At 43.7% G+C, this 17,219-nt stretch overlaps 1 protein-coding gene across 1 annotated transcript; it reads right to left on the bottom strand.

The window, feature by feature from the left end:
• Positions 129-15,223, bottom strand: SLC3A1 (solute carrier family 3 member 1). The gene is made up of 10 exons (XM_021392744.1): positions 14,333-15,223; positions 13,140-13,319; positions 12,281-12,435; positions 11,630-11,755; positions 9,360-9,479; positions 8,449-8,573; positions 7,074-7,266; positions 5,830-5,976; positions 1,498-1,614; positions 129-687 (listed from the first exon to the last, which is right to left on the bottom strand). The coding sequence occupies exons 1-10, from the start codon at positions 14,757-14,759 to the stop codon at positions 247-249; spliced, it is 2,031 nt and encodes a 676-aa protein (XP_021248419.1). The 5' UTR covers positions 14,760-15,223; the 3' UTR covers positions 129-246.

Genomic DNA, 17,219 nt, shown 5'->3' with positions numbered 1-17,219 from the left:
CACGGTAATCTTAAAACTTACATGCCAGAGTCCCTCCAGAAGAGAACACCAGTGAATGCCTAGATTGTGATCACTATTTAAACAACAAAATTGTTTATTACCCAATACAGATACAAGACAATCCGGTATTAATTTTGTTTTTCAAGCTGTTTATTGTGTACAGAAAGCAAGCCTGAAAAGCCAAGAAGAATTAGCATTTCTCTGAACCAAGCATTTTCTAAGTTAACATGAAAGCTACTCTTGCATTTAGCAGTTCACGTAGAGTAAATTGAAGGCACTGGAATAACAAGCTTTTTCAGCCACAAAACAGTTTTCTCGAAAAGCTTCCATAGTATGAACAGGCTTTTCTGTTTTATATTCAAGGACCAGACCTTCTCCTATTTCAGTTTTAATTATTTTGGTATCGACAGCTTTACCAGTATTGCTAAAATTAGTACTTAGTCTTATAACAGCTGCAGATGGGAGGCTTGGAACTATAGCTTTCAGATCTATTGTCGATTCCTGTCCAAAATTGAGAACCATCATAAAGACACTGTCTAACCCATCCAATTCCCTCACGTACACAAAAACATCACTATCGTTCCAGATGGAGCACATCCACCCTCGATGTATGGGTAGCTCACTGCTGCGAAGTAGAGTTAGTTCTCTGAACAAATTCAGGGTTGAGTTGGACTGGGTCATCTGAACCTGCAATAAAATCAGTATTGTAGGACATGTACCTCTCACACCCACGCCATCTACCAAGAACACACCTCTTAGAATTCAGTTTTAACAATTAATTATCTTCAAATTTGTCTGCTGATTCCACTGCAAAACTGCTTTTTCTCCTGCACTTCGAGATCTGTGCAGTGGCAGAGCTTATCCAGCAAGACAGAATTTCCTTGGCACGGACTACTTCCACCTTCCCAGCTGTCCCTTAGAGTGTTTAGTGTTTGTTCTGCAGAAAACCACAGCCATTTAAAGCTTGATAGTGAACTATTTTTCATTGAGTCTGATCTACTGAAGTCACAGACTTATTTCCTGTCTTTTTTTTTTTCCCCAGTCTTTGAATTATAATTTCATCTTCAATATTGGTCAGCACTGTAGATCAGCAAAATCTGCTTGAACCACTGCTCAAATACTTTGAAAAATGTATTTACATTCATTACAAATAGTCTACGTTAAGTTATTATAAGGAGGGTGCTTTATACTAATATAAATGAAGAAGTATTAGATTTCAACTTAATGTTAGAGTGATTAAAAGGATGTTAAGAAGCCAAATTGCCACCATCTACATTATCGTTACAGTTGCTCTGTTTAAATGAATACAGATGAAGCAGACTCCTTGCTGATGCGAGGATTTCTTTTTCTAATAAAATTAGGTAAGATTCAACGTTCTGTTTTCCTCCCTGGAGTTTGTTTTCATTAGTTACACTGCCAGGTCCCATTAGAAGTCAGAGAAAAACAGATGCATTAAGATACTTTTAGACTACTGGTTTGTCACACGCAAATACCTACTTCAGCATTGACACTTTGGTAGTCAGAGTTAACAGGTACCCAGCTACTGTTGCCTTCAGTGAAACCAGCATTAGGTTTGCCATTCCATTGCATAGGGGATTTCTCTGGAAAGGTTACCTAAAAAAATAAAGTGGTGTTAGAGCCATTACCAAGTTGTGTGTTTTGATTAGCCTGTTAAAAAGTTCATCCTCAACACGTTCTCAACTTCCATACAATCACCATTTCAGCATTATTTTCTCTGGTTGATGTTAAGACTCAGCAAGGAGGATGTAATCCTGACGTAAATCTCAAAAGGAACAGAAGAAAAGAGTGGCTCTATGGAAATGGAAGAGAACGGACAGTCTAACAGATACAGCACTACTGGATAAATGTGGAGATCCCAACTGAACAGTAGTCTCTCCTTGCAACAGATGGTTGGATAGAAGTTGACTAAAAGCAGCTAGACTATTCTGATAAATAACTAGACATGCACTTAGAGAAAGTATGAGAAAATGAGTCCCAAGAAGAGATTACAGTAAATACTGAGTAAATGTTATTGAGCATCTGTTCTTTTCTAATTACCAAACTTTTCACCATAGATCTCTTCAAGCTTAGATTTGCAAGGGCTACAGCTTGGAGAGGAGTACTTGTGTGAGAAAGAAATTTCTCAAGTTCAACTATACTGAATAGCAACTTCTAGCTTATTGAAAAGTGTTGATGTACGAAGTCTGAAGTTCTGATTTTGAGGGATTCAGAAAAATTATGACAAAGCTCCCTCAATGTTATTGAAGAGCTTGCCAAAAGATCTGACACTTAAATTTATGACATAAGAGGGCATAAAATATTTTGCACATACTTTGGGTGTTTGTTTCCTATGAAAATTGTTTTTCATATAAAGGACACTTTTCAATACAATCTGTCAGAATAGCAGCTTGACAAAAGAAATTGTCACTTTGCTTCATGACATTCTAAATAATGGGTTTCTCCTTTTAGCATGTTCTGAAAAGCAGGGAAAGAAGAATCCTAAGTTTTTAAACACTTGTAACACTCCCTTTTATCTTTACCTTTTCATGATTCTTGAAGACTTTCAAATGCTGGGACTAAAAACTATTTCTTGAGCAAATCTTCTCTATCCCATTAATCAGGGATTCTTCCTCTCCAGATTGAACAAAGAGTGGTTTAGCATTGTCACAAACCCATGAGCCACAGGGTGGCAAGTGAATGAGAGAATACCCTCAGGAGCCAAGGGCAATCCACTTTGCTTAAGAGCATCTTTCTGTCAGCAGTAATCAATGACAGTAAGATAATGCAGGACACGTTTTTGGTTTCTCAGAGACAAAGTAATCTGTCAGAGACATTTCTTCACAGCTGAATCAGACAAATCTAGGGATGATTCTGTGCTTCTCCAAGTGCATCTTTCCCTGCAGTACAAATCTGGCCATCAGAAACTGCCTCATTCTGTAACAGAATCATAGACTGGCTTGGGTTGGAAGGGATCTCAAGGACCATCAAGTTCCAATCCCCCTGCCACAGACAGGGTTTCCAATTGTGAGGTCAAGCACTAGATCAGATTGCCCAGGGCACCTTTCAACCCGACCTTAAACTCCTCCAGGGACAGGGCATCCACATCCTCTCTGGGCAGCCTGTTCCAGCACCTCAGCACTCCTTCAGTAAAAAAATTCCCTCTGACATCTAATCTAAATTGCCCTTCCTTTAGTTTAAAACCATTCCCCCTTGTCCTATCACTACCTACCCATGTAAAAAGTTGATTTCCCTCATGTTTACATTCACAAGGGCCCACCTTTCGAGTTTATCAAGGTCCCCCTGGATGGCATCCCTTCCTTCTGCTGTATCAACTGCATCACTCAGCTTGATGTGATCAGCAATCTTGCTGAGGGTGCACTCAACCCCGTCATCTATGCCATTAATAAAGATGTTAAAGAGTACTGGTCCCAAGATGGACTCGTGGGGGACACAGCTCATTACTGGCCTCCACCTGGACATAGAGCCATTGACATTAACCCTCTGGCTGCAACCTTCCAAGCAATTCTTTATCCACTGAAAAGTCCAGATGAAATCAGTTGCCTTCCCTTTGTCCACCACTGCCATCGCTCCATCAAAGGCGGCCACCAGATTGGCCAGGCACGACTTTCCTGTGGTGAAGCCATGCTGGCTGTCTCAGAACACCCGCTTGTCCCTCACGTGCCTTACTGTGTCTTCCAGGAGGATCCGTTCCAGGATCTCCCTAGGCACAGAGGTGAGGCTCACCAGCCTGTAGTTCCCTGGGTCTTCCTTCCTCCCTTTCTTGTAAATGGGAATGATGTTTCCCTTTTTCCAGTCCCTGGGGACTTTGCCTGACAGCCACAACTTTTCAAATATGATGGAGAGCAGCTCAGCAACCACCTCAGCCAGCTCCTTTAGGACCGTGGGATGCATGCCATCCAGCCCCATGGACTTGTACACATTCAGTCCCATGAGCTGGTCTCAGATTTGCTCTGTCCTTACCCTGGGGGAGAATTTGCTCCCCCCCCAGTTCCCACCTAGAGGTTCGGGATGTGAGAATCCTGGCTGCCAGTGAAGACTGAAGCAAAGAACTCACTGAGTACCTCATCCTTCTCCATATCTGTTGTAGCCTGTTCTCTTTTCTCATTTAGCAGAGGAAGTACGCTCTCTTTGTCCTGTCTCTTACTTACGTACGTGTAGAATCCCTTCTTGTTGTTTCTGACATCCCTTGCCAAGTTCAGTTCTGTCTGTGCCTTGGCTTTCCTAATTCCATCTCTGCAAGTCTGGACAGCATCCCTGTGTTCTTCCCAGGTGGCACACCCTTGCTTCCACTGCCTGTACTTGCCCTTCTTTTCCCTCAGTTTGACCAGCAGGTCCTTGCCAAGCCATGCCGGTTTCCTGCCTCCCCTGCCTGCTTTCTGATTCTGAGGGATGGAGAGCTCTTGCGCTCTCAGAAAGGCATTCTTAAAAAGTAGCCAGCTTTGTTCTGCTGCTTTGTCTGGAAGGACTTCTTCTCTGGAGATCTCATCCAGCAATTCCTTAAACAACCTGAAGTTCAGGGTCCTGACTCCACTCTTTGCCAGAGTCATGAACTCAACCAGGGCATTGTTGCTGCAGCCCAGGCTGCCTCCAATCTTAATATCTTTAAGAATCTCCTCCGTATTGGTGAGCACCAGGTCCAGCAATGCTTCACCTCTGATCTGTCTATCCAATACTTGAACCAGAAAGTTTTATTGTCAGTGGACCCCAGGAGTCTCCTGGATCGCTTACAGCTCACCATGTTGTAACTGAGGCTTTCCACATTCAGAACTGCATCTGCCATAGAACTATGTTCTTGAGGTGCTCAAATATAGTCAGAAGAGGCAGATCTGAGCTATTTCCTTTTGGGCATGACCTTTTCCAATCATGCAGGTTCATCTCCAGCAAAGAGACAACAGAAGTCAGGTGCAGTCATAGAAGAGACACGAAATTACAAGCACAACTGAAAGCCAGGCAGGTCAGCACAGCATGAAAGGCACAGGCACTTTATCTTAATCCCTTGACCTTGATTAAGTTCTGAACATTACTATCATCTAACAAACATAAGCAAACAAACATCCTGCTATGTGTTACTTGTAACCATGAACAAATGAGTTACACGTGTGGTCTGAGGGCTCAGCTACCCAGCCGTGGATCTAAAATAAAAAAGAAACCCTGCATGATAAGGAGAAGCTCCTTCTACCAGTAAGTGCGAAGCAGCACCTAGTGTGCTCACTCATCTCTTTCTGGAGAATTCCCCCCTGCTTCTGAGTTTGGGCACTTCAAAGAGGGCTATGGCTTCGACAGGTGCCTCTTTATAGCAAGAACAAAGCAGTCTCCAGGAGACAGAGGCTTTAGCTATGCTTCCATGAACTCTGAATTCCTTTAAAAATTAGCCAGGAAATAATGGACTTTGATAGAGTGAATAAAGCACTGTGGGAGGAAGGAGACACGGACTCTTGTTCTTCTTGCCTTAGATGACCGCACACCGATCTTAAGGCACGCCTGGCCTAAGCCTGACACTGACAATTGCTATGCCTTCTGCTGAAGTGAGGCAAAGCAAGGCCAGCGCAGAGCAGGCTAGTCTGATCCAGATTAGGGCCGAAAACAGGGGTCAGGATTGTAACCTAGCAGCTCAGGAAGGTGCCAGAGCCTTGGTTCTGATTTCTGGCCCGGCCATTTCTGCATCCGATATAACAGCTTTGCAGTGAAGGAAGAACATAGTACCACTCCTAAACATCGAGAGACTGGATTTGGCTGATCTTGTATTTTTGAATATTCCATTAATCAGAACCAAACAACGGGATCAGAATTTGTATACTCTTCACTTACATTTTCTGATGCAATGTTCTCCATGCCTATTTCTTCACCATAGTAAGTTATAGGAGTACCAGGGAGGGTTAAGAGCAGCATGTTTATAACGTTGACGTACTTATTCCCAAACCGAGATGAAATCCGAGCAGCGTTCGGGCTTCCGACCTCAAGAAAACATCATTCCATTAAACAGGCATAGTTCTATGCGTATGCGAAACTGGTCTAAGAAAAACCATTCTGAGTCAAGTTCCGTTCACAGGCACCAAAATAAAAGAAAAATTCATTAAAGTTTATGTTATCTCCACCAGGCTAAGAGAGGACCCCAGCCTGTTCTTCCCTTGTCAAGTGACACACACCAAAATCACTGCCCAGTTAAGCAGCTCAGCGTGCTTCACGTGTATTGGCCAAACACATGCATATCCCAGTTGCACAATTACATTACTGTCAGCATCAGTCAAAAGAGATGAACGATGAGAGACTCTCATACTGAGAAAAGGGCCTTACAGTGACCCCTAGCATTCATAGCTGCTTTAACAAAGCAGTAAGTTATTTTCTTCCACTTTCACCTCCAGGACTGCAAGGAGGAGTTTTTTGGTTTTTTTTTATGCCAGTACAAATTTTTGCCCGAAATATTTTAGAACATAGGTGGTAGAAGTAAGGGGAGATAACAAATCAGCCTGAGAGTTTGTTAACTCCCCGTTACAGCTCCCTTGGAGTTCTGCCCTTCTCACTGCCACACAAAAGCGGTGCTTGTTTTGTGATGACTGCTCTTACATGGGATTGTGAGAAGCTGCAGCCCTGCAGGGAACTTCCCAAAGGTGGGCATGCTGGAGCATGGGACTGAAACCAATGAGATCTGAATGTAGGAAGGGATGTGGTAAAACAAGTGACTGCAACTCCATATGGTCTGTATATGAGCTTGTTTTCTTACTGAAAGCCAGTACAGCTGAAAGTTTTTTCTAAATATTACCTCGGGCATTTTGCCTCCTCTCACAGAGGAGATGCCTCAGGGGTACAAAACTGCATTCCTGAGAACCACGTTTATACCCAACCAGAACTGCTCCCACACTGCAATTGTGGAAATGATCAGAGGCTGTAGTTTCAGAGCTTTGCCTACAGCTCATCTCTTGCACATCCCAAACATAGCTCATAGCAAACACCCACACAGCTAATCCCACTGAGATCAACGTGTGTGGAGGTTCTATCGCCTGATCACCTACAGGAACAGGCCTTTCCCATAACAGCAAGTCCAGAACACTTACCGCCCAGTTTGGCCATTTTCCTTCAGGCATGTTTTTCATCCACACATTGACAGCTTCAAAGACACTGTTACCAGATAGATTTTTCAAGTTTATTAGGTGGAAATTGAATGGGAAGTCTGCTTCTTGGACAAAAGTTGTTCCATAATACATCATTGTTGCTTCTATGTCTTCATCACCATCAGAACCCATAAATCTACAAAGTAGTAAACAAGGATTTTTTTTTTTTGTCTCATCCCTGGTTTGTACAGAGCTGAAGAAAGCTAGGAACAGTATTCTACATACTGAGAAAATAATGCAAGATTAACAATTACATCTGCCTCCCTTCTCCTCCTCAAAAAACATGCAGATAAATTTGTATTTTGTAAAGCAGATAAGGGGAGACACTTGGAAATTTCTGGTGAAAAGTCTGTAAGAGTCAGCAAAAGCCTCATCTTTCCAAAGCTACAGCCACATAACTTCATTCCAGCAATTTCTGTGTCAGAAGGCAGACTAGCAGAAAAGGACACATGGGTCCTCATGGACAGCGTGCTGAACGAGAGCCAGTCATGTGCCCGTTCCACAAAAAAGGTCGGAGTTTTGGGCTGCATTAGGAGCACTGCCAGCAGGTCAAGTGAAGGATCCCTTTCCCTTTACCCGGCACTTGTGAGAGGACAGCTGGAGCACAGCACCCACAGCTCCATGCTCCCCAGTATAGGGGCGACATGGACGTACTGGGGGTAGATCAGCAAAGGGCAACAAAGATGATAAGTGTCTCTCCTATGAGAAAAGCAGGCTCTCTTTCCAGTGGGCCCAGTGACAGTACACAAGAGACAATGGACACAAGGTAGAATACAAGTTCTGTCTGAGAAATAAAAATAAAAAGCTGTTTCTTTGCATTACTTTTAAATTGCAGGAGTGACTGAGTATTGACACAAGTTGCTCCAATGGGCTGTAGAATTTCCATTCTCAAAAGCCATCTGGCCATGATCCTGGGCAGTCGGCTCTAGACTCTAGTCTGCTTGAGCAGGGGACTGGAGCACGTGGCCTCCAGAGGTGCCTGACAGCCTCAGATTACGTATCCAATATGAACTGTATTGTTAATGCCGTACAATGGATCAGGCTCATGGGCTTTGATCACATTGGTGCCACAAGGAGTGATCACACATTCTGCCTACTTTTTACAGCCTACAGATACGAAAGTGCTACCAAGGCCAACTTACTGCATGTTTCCTTTCGAAACTGTGCACTTTGGCAAAGAGTATAGCCTATTTGCATTTAAGGAAAAAAAAGTTATATGGCATATCATGTTATAAATTTAAAAAAGACAAAAACATTTTATTGCTATGAAGATGGCGACAAAAGGAGAGAAAAATTCCCTGGCCATGATAGCGAGTACCTGTATCGGCCAGGTTCGCTGCTGTATTGATCCATGGTTTGGCGGAAGCTACGGATGATATCATGCATACCAACTTGGGTGGTTGTGTAGTCATGGTAGAGCTCGGAATAGGCTGTGATGCTCTCCTTAAAAACAAAGCAATGTTATGAGTCCAACATTTTAGTATTCAAAACTCTCCTAATTCTTCCTGAGATAATCCACCAAGCAAAGTTTTAAACCAAAATGAGCTTAGCACACTAGTGCAGCACAGATCCAAACTGTGCTTGGGGAACTGTCCTAAAGACCTGACACCCTCAGCACTAACCAGGGACTACATTGCTGTGGTAACAACATTGTATTTGTAGAACTGATGAGGTCTGAGATCACCAACTCAGCAGATCTGCCAACATCACCAGGGTCACTACTTCAGCAAAAGCAAGCAGTCCAAGCAACAGAATGCATGCATGCCTCTGGCCACACCTCACTGTAGCACACTGCCAGCAGGAGGTGGGGTTTTGTTTGTTTTACTCCAAAGAAATACATGCTAGCGACTGCTATGGGATCCCCAGTGAGCCAGAGCGCTGAGCTCACCTCTTGCAATGGGCTCCCCAGAGACAACCAATGAAGTATTAGAACTCACAAGTCTGGTCTTTTTTGGGAAAAAAAATTGAAAAGTCAAACAGTTTAAACAAAGCTAGAATCAACTTTGTCTGCACAGAAATACAATGGGTGTATGGACAACTCTCACCCACAGCGCTCCTGCTCACTCCTTCCTTGTATGCACTGCTTAAGTAGCAAGTCCAGGAGCCACCTTCCTTCCAATGAACACAACTGACTCAGCATTCCTAAAGCTATCATTAAGACCCCAAAGGGTAAAAACAGTCTCTTGCCCACACTGAAAATACAAGGAAAAAAAAAAGAATATATATTACAGGATTCTGAGACTTGTTCACTTGCGGCTCATCTCGTAGATGTGTGGCTTCTAGAAGAAATCTAACTGCAACAAAATTAAATCCATCCACTCCTTTGCCAAGCCAAAATTTGATAACATCCTAGGACAAAGAGAAAAGTTGAGAATTCCAAGTGAGCCTCTCTCATTTAAAATGGTACATACTTAAAGAGAAAACCCATTAGCAGACATTAACGTATAATTTATTTTTGAATTTGCACTTCTAATTTTACTTGATGTCAAAGTGAATCCTGTTGAGTTAGAACTGTTATCTAAATAGGTGATGTTCTATTAGTTCTCCTGGTATTAAAAAAAATGCTGGTCTGTAACTTCTCCCATAATTCACAAGTCCAGGGCCAAAATGTGCCTAAGAGCACAGGAGCTTGGATCAGGCTAAGCACTGTTGCTGGACAACACCCACCTTGCTGCCCACAGATAGAACGTATTGATTCAAAAGCAAGAGCATGTTGTTCTGCACGGACCTCGTGCCACCAATTTTCATTTTATACAATAGAGCTCTTAGAATACTTGTTCCCTTTTATTTGACAGATGGGAATTTCTATATTTTATTTTCAGGCTTATTTGCTGATATGCAGGAACACCAAAATTACTACCCAAGTTAACTGCCATAGATTTATCATTTCACTACCAAATGTACAGGTTAGTCACTATTAGTAAAACTATCTCTACTTCAGTAGTTATTGTATTACCAAAGTTCTAATTCTCCATTTTTCACAAACAGCTCTGAAGTTCAATCTCCCTTGAGGAGTTTGTGCAAGCATTCCTTTAGTACAGAAACTGTTACCTCAAAAGAAAAAACTTGCTCGTTGTTTAAAAACACTTGCCAGAACAGGCTGGGATAGAACTACTCCACATTCAAGCTTACAGATTTTTATTTGGCAAATATCAGGTACTCACTTTGTACCGAGAATGATTATGAAAGAAAGCTACAGCCCCTGGTTGCTACAAGGTTTATTGCTCCCCTGTGCCCCGGAGCTAAACCAAAAGCAATAGTGTTCTTCCAGAAAAGCTGAAGCTTCCTCCTCACTCACACTGTCCTCATGTGAAACAGGATTCTGAATTAAATTACTAAAGTATTATTCCATAAAATGCCAAAGCAATTAACCGTGCTTATAAGCATTTATCTAAAATGACTATTATCAGACTAAACTCTGTAGTCCTCATTTCATTTCTTCTCAAAGGACATGCAGCATCTATTTGCTACTCTAGCTTCAGTAGCATATCAATTAAAAAAATAAAAATAGCCACAGCCATTGAAAAGTACACACAGCAGTGGGAAAAGAGAAGAGTGGAAAGATGTGGTGCTAAGGGAAGCATTGAGACACAGAGAAGTTAGTGGTAGAGCTGGTCAAGGATCAGTCTTGAGAGCAGTCTCATTCCATGCTTCAGTTAACAATACAACCAAGTTTTGTTTTGTTCCTTCACGCACTTGCAACACCCGCAGTGAGGAGAGACAGACAGCCTGTGAGATGATCGCACTAGAATTAGGTAGGCATGAAGACTACCAAAGAAAGACACCAAAATTCAATATCATAGAGCAGAAAACACCCAAGGACTACCTCAAAACAGCTGAGGTAGCTGTCCTACCACCTGGCAGGATATTACAAAGGCAGGGGGGAGAAAAAAGGAAAAAACACAGTTCTTATACCCTCCAGGTTCAGGCCTATTTCCTATACTTTAACAAATTCTACTGTATCTACTTGGAAACATAATGCAGACAAGCACGAGGTTTCATCAGAACACAACTCTTCCTCGGTGAAACATTCTTGCTTGTAGATCTGTCTCTCCCCACATAAAGCCACAAGAGATGCAGACCGAACAAAACTCACCAACTCCTCCTTACCCACAAGCCCCAGCATTCCTCGCATTTCAGATCAGCATTGCCTCACTGCCAGGAAAACGCAAACACCTCTGCTAAAACAAGGTGTTACCCCCATAGAGCTGGCTAATGAACAGCTCCGTGTATCTGCAGAGATTAAAGCTGCTCTCAGTTTGGGTGATTCAGCTGTACTCCAGCACCACGGACACTTGACCGTCTGTGTCAATCCTCTCATCAAATGTTGTCCTCCATACTGGAAGCATCAGAAGATAAAGCTTGAATTTTGCTTACAAACTTAACATTGATCTACACACTTTTCTGTTTCAATCGTTTAAATGTTCTGTAATCTTCAAATTACCTTCAATTAAGCTGTAGATTTGTGCTATAGGTGCAGCAGCAAATCATACACTTACGTGCATTTCCTGTTGAACTGCAAGGTTGCGGAAGTTTAAGTCCGGCTGTTCTTTCCCAAACTGATGAAAATAACACTGCTTTCTCACATCATCATACTGCCAGCTGGAATTCCCATAGACACTCACCTGTTCATATAAGGGGGAAGAAACATAATCAGAACTCTCCATTTAACATTTAGTCATACGTACAAGTTAAGAGGGGATGTATTACAAGCATATAACAAAGCACAAAATGCCTCATCAATGCAATAAATTGGTTTGATTTTAATGTTTTCTCATTTCCTTCTCTTGTTAATTGTTCCTCCTTTCAGTCATGAAACAGTCAATACTGTTCTATTCTTCTAAGTATACTTTTGCTGGGAATTACTACAAATAGAGAGGGAAACAAACATAGGTGGGACCATTTGTTTGGAATTAGGACCTCGGCCACTCCTCACACACCTTGCCCTGCAGACCTTGACCATCTTCACAGCCGTCCCTTGGACACCCTCCAATGGCTTTATGTCCTTCTTATGCTGGAGCACCCAACCCTGCACCCAGTGCTGGAGGCTGTGGCCCCATGTGCACTGGACAATTGTGTTACAGATGCAGTCGTTACCAGGCAACCCGCAATCCAGCGGGTGATTTACAAGCATCCCTGCCCACACTCACCCAGTTGTTGGGAGCACTGATGGCTGCCCCTGCCTGCATGCAGTCCTGCCAGATGTAGTAATCTGTGTATTTCCCAGTGCGATTGCGACTAAGCTGAAACCACTGGTGCTTGTCGCTCGTGTGGTTTGGCACGAAATCCATTATCACCTTTAACCCTAAAACAAACACATCTTTTTTAATCAAGCCTTTCATGATAAGGTTCACATCTTTTCTTAACACTGTACCTCAAGCTCTCGGCTTCTTCCAAAGGTTGGAAGCTTGGGTGTGTGCTCGAGGGACTGGTGCGCGCACTGCTTGCGCTCACATAGCTCTATCGACTGGAACTACGTGTATGCACTCACACAGGCAGATGTCCCAGGCTGCCTGGATGGTTACACTCATAAGGATCAGCAAATAGCCACAGCACATCTTGCTGGGACTCTCCTCTGCAAATGGATTTCTGTTGTTTGAACTACTTCCATCAAGTCTGGCCAAAACCTCTGACTTCAACACCTGTCTCCACCTTGCAGCTGGGAATGCACTTCATCGCTCCAGCATCAAGGAACACACTCTTCCTCACTCTCCCTATGAGTTAGATACTTTTATAAAATTGTTTTTTGGTTTTTGTTTTGAAATCCCAAACATTTGGTGATTGGCAAGCCATCTTCCATTCAGCCCAACAGCAGCAAGGGGAAACATCTGGGCAAAGATTTGGTTTAAGGCACAAGTGCCACCACCCAAGGACACAGTTGCAGTATAGAAGCGTACACTCCCTCTCAATCTTGTAATTGTTTTTCTGCTTTCTCCAGAAAGCTACAAGGCATACCTGTATCATACGAAGGAACGTCTTTTTAATCCAACTGTTTTGATCAGAGCTTACCTCTATCGTGTATGGATGCAAGAAGATCCTCAAAATCATGCATTGATCCAAACATGGGATCAATATCATAGAAGTCTTCAGCTCCATAGCCAGAGTCTTTTAAGGGGGACTTGTAGAAAGATGTGATCCAGACGGTTTTTATATTTAAATGTGAGATATGGTCCAGCTTTTCTTGGATACCTATCAAAAGGAAAAGGGCATCTTATTACAAAAGACAAAAAGGTTTTGTTCAGTTAAGTTTGCTGTGGGCTCTCAAAGATGGAACACAGATCCCTTTGCTACATAACCATCCCCAGTTTTCACCGATCTCAGATAGCAGGGCAACCTTGGAATTTCTTCAGGAACAGCATGAGCCCACACAATGGAAACCATTCAAAGCCACTTCTATAGGGAAGAAGGAAAAAATCATTTAAAAAACTGACTGTAAACAACTTCTATTCTGCAGTATTAAAATACTCACAATTTCATGCAATATATTTAACATTCACTTCTGAAAACAAACGCCAGTATTTTATTAAAATACAGGCGCATCATTACTTTCTAGTTCCAAAGTCAATGAATCCTCTGACCATCCAAAGGGAAGTAGTTTTAATGTAAAGATCTCAGTTTATCCTTCCACTAGGAAAAGTCTCCTACAATTTCCTACAGCTAGTGCTTTTTGTCTAGAAACCTTTTGGATGCTGTGGGGCTAAGACATTCACTTCAGAAGCTCAGCTACCAATACCTGATCAGTATCAGGTACACCCTCTTAATGCATTCATAAGATCTCAGAAACACCCAGACCACGAAGAAAACAAGAAGAAACACCTTCCTCCACTCTCACTTTGTCAGTTTATTTGTCTCACTTCTCACAGAGACGCAGCCAAACTAACACGACAAAGTGTCCAGCACCCGTCCCCCCATCTCACCTCAGTTTTGTGGAGATATTTTCCTGTAATGGCAATTGTATTCCTGTTTGCTCTCGGCCCTCCCTCTAAACATTCGGTCTAACTCCAGGCATAGGCTTAACTTAAGCAAGAAGCTCCTGGTGATATCTAATAATGACAATGTGGCTCATCAGTGATTATTCGGACAGCTTTCATGTCCCGCTCTCAAGTCAGTGTCTTTCTCTGTTGGACTGTAAGGTGACTTTTAAAATTATTTTTATCTCTACACCTAACACACAGACAACAGCTGCCCTGCTCAGTACCTACCTTTCAGATCACCATTCCCATCCATGTCGCTGTCCTTAAAAGAACGAGGGTAGACCTGGTAGATAGGACCATCCTGCCACCAATCGAGGCACTTTGGGGACAGAGCAATGATGGCAATCGTGGCAGACACGAGCAGGACGGCAGCGGCGATGATGAGCCAGAAGAGAATCTCCCTGGTGACCCTGTACCGGGCTTGGCTGGAGAACTTCAGCAGGACCTCCTTCGGCATCCCCGCGTAGGGCTGCAGTGCTGGCTCTGCCACAGCCGCTGGGCTCACATCAACAGCACACGTTTTTGGTATTTCATCTTGGCTGCTGGTGTCAGTCTCCCTGTCGTCAAAAGCCTCATTTTGAACAAACCCGTTGTTCTCCACACCCCCCTTCTCACTCAGCTCCATCGGTAAGCTCTTCGCCTCCTCCTCGACCATTTCACTTCGTGCCTCTCCTCCTGGAGACGCTCACTACAGTGAGGAAGCAAGCCAGCATACCTTTGTTCACTGGAATGAGACGCAGTGCAATTAGCACCCGGCTTTATAAACAATCCTGACCAACTGGTCAAAGTTCACAAGAGACAGAAAGGGCAAAGTGCTCTACCTCTTCTGCGTAACAGGCATCTTCAGCGAGATAACGCTGCAAGAAAGCAGTTTCCCACAGTTGCAGACCTGTTTCTGGGACTAACTGCACAGTTATGTTAACTGTTGCTCTCTTCAACATCAAACTTTTCTTCCATAATGTGCAAACTGATCCTGGTCTCCCTCACCTAAAGCAATCTCAGCATCAGTGAACAATGCAAGGACTGACCGAGAACAAGGTGTGCTGGCAGCTTCTGGTCCAAAACCAACAGCACAAATTCAATAGGAAGAAGAGATCCAAAGCCTGCAGTGCTTGGTTTCACACAGCCCACCCTGAGCACCTCAGCAGCAGCATCACCGATAAGGCACACAACAATTTGATGAGCAGCACCTCATGGGTTGCTGCACCCAGAGCTCTCCCAGGCCAGGCATGTCCCAGCTCTGCACAGGCACAAGTGGCACCCAAGGGTGCCGATCTCTGCTCACAGCAAGTTTGCATGCACACGCCCAGCTTTACATGTCTGCGTGATCCAAGCCCCAGCTGCACCGAGGCCTCCACACCCACACACTCCCCAGCACAGCACTGGCACAGGCACTCCGCAGCGCACACAAGGTGCCCCTGCTACAAAGCGGCCTCATAACATGCAAACCAACACCTGCCACAACACAGCACCAGGCGCCCAGGGAAACTCCACCTGCACTGGAGAAAAGGTTGGTTTGGGCCTCTTAACGAGATGAATTCCTCAAGTTAGATACAAAGAGTTACTTATTACCTTTGCCTTGAAACACCATAGAAGTTCCAGAAGGCATCTCTGGGCAGTCACAATGACATAGCCAAGTAACTTAGAATCACAGTATCATTAAGGTTGGAAAGACCTCTAGGATCTCCTATCATAAATATTTCCCCACTAAACCACGACCCCTAGTATCACACCTACATGTTTGTTGAACGCCTCCAGGGATGATGATTCCACCACCTCCCTGGGCAGCCTGTGCCAGTGCCTCACCACTCTGAGAAGTTTTTCCTAATATCCAATCTGAACCTCCCCCGGAGCAACTTGAGGACGTTCCCTCTCATCCTATTACCTTACCACATAAGGAGCTGCTGGGTGAGTTAGGGCCACACAGCATTGCCTAGGATACAGTTTCATCTTCACTTTACCAGCATATAATGCTAATTAAAGGAACTCACCCTCTGCTGCTTGTCCCCACCTTGCACTGCCCCTGCCTTATGCCAGGTGAGCTATCCAGGGGCTGAGGAGCAAACCATGCTGGGGAAAGGATTCAGCACAATTCAAAAATCGTTTTGCTCATTAAAGAGCTCTATTCCTAAGCTGCTCAGTCACCACAGGATCACATGGGCGCTCCTCCCAGCTCACAGGGACAGGCCGGGGGCAGTGTACATAGCACAGCACTTCACCAAACAGCTTCTCACCCTCTTCTGTGCCAAGTGGTACACTATCATCACAGTTGAAATTCAGATTTGAAGTTTCTCACTGCTCTCAAAACCAGTAAATTTAATGTTGATAATTGCCTGCATGGACGTGTGTCTGATCTAAAGATACAAGATGGTTACCTTCAGTGTGCATACTTCTTACAGCTGATAGGCCAACTTATCAAGCTGGAAGTAGTTGGAAGCCACCACTGCATTCTGACTTGCAGTTTTCTTCCCTTAATTCAAACGTTTTTCAGGTGCAGAACTGCAAATGTTCACTCCATAAAGCCTGCCACTCACGAACAGTTCCTTCAAAATAGCATCTGTTGTCCTAATGCAATTCCTAAATCATACTAAACGTTTCTTAAGGTAATACTTTAAGCAGGACAGATTGTGTCTTAATTGCCAAACGTGCCCTGAAAACAAGAGGATTATTCTGCTGGAGCAGATGAAACCATGCACAAGCTCTACGCTGTCTACGGATGGAACCTGGGTGGACTACTTCAGCCTCCCCACGGTTGCTGGGCATGTAAAGATACAGGGACAGTATTTTAAGGTTCATAGAATCATAGAATCATAGAATTAGCTAGGTTGGAAAAGACCTACAAGATCACCCAGTCCAACCATCCACCTACCACCAACATAACCCCACTAAACCATGTCTCTCAACGCTATATCTAAACGTTTCTTGAACACCTCCAGGGACAGCGACTCAACCACCTCCCTGGGCAGCCTGTTCCAGCGTCTGACTACTCTTTCAGAAAAGTAGTATTTCCTAATGTCCAGCCTAAATCTCCCCTGGCGCAACTTGAAGCCATTCCCCCTCGTCCTGTCACTAGTTACAAGAGAGAAGAGGCTGACCCCCAGCTCACCACAACCTC

Source organism: Numida meleagris, chromosome 3 (assembly GCF_002078875.1).
Source record: "Numida meleagris isolate 19003 breed g44 Domestic line chromosome 3, NumMel1.0, whole genome shotgun sequence".
NCBI lineage: Eukaryota > Metazoa > Chordata > Aves > Galliformes > Numididae > Numida > Numida meleagris.
The sequence above is the reverse complement of the archived record's forward strand: the minus strand, read 5'-3'. Positions and strand labels throughout refer to the sequence as shown.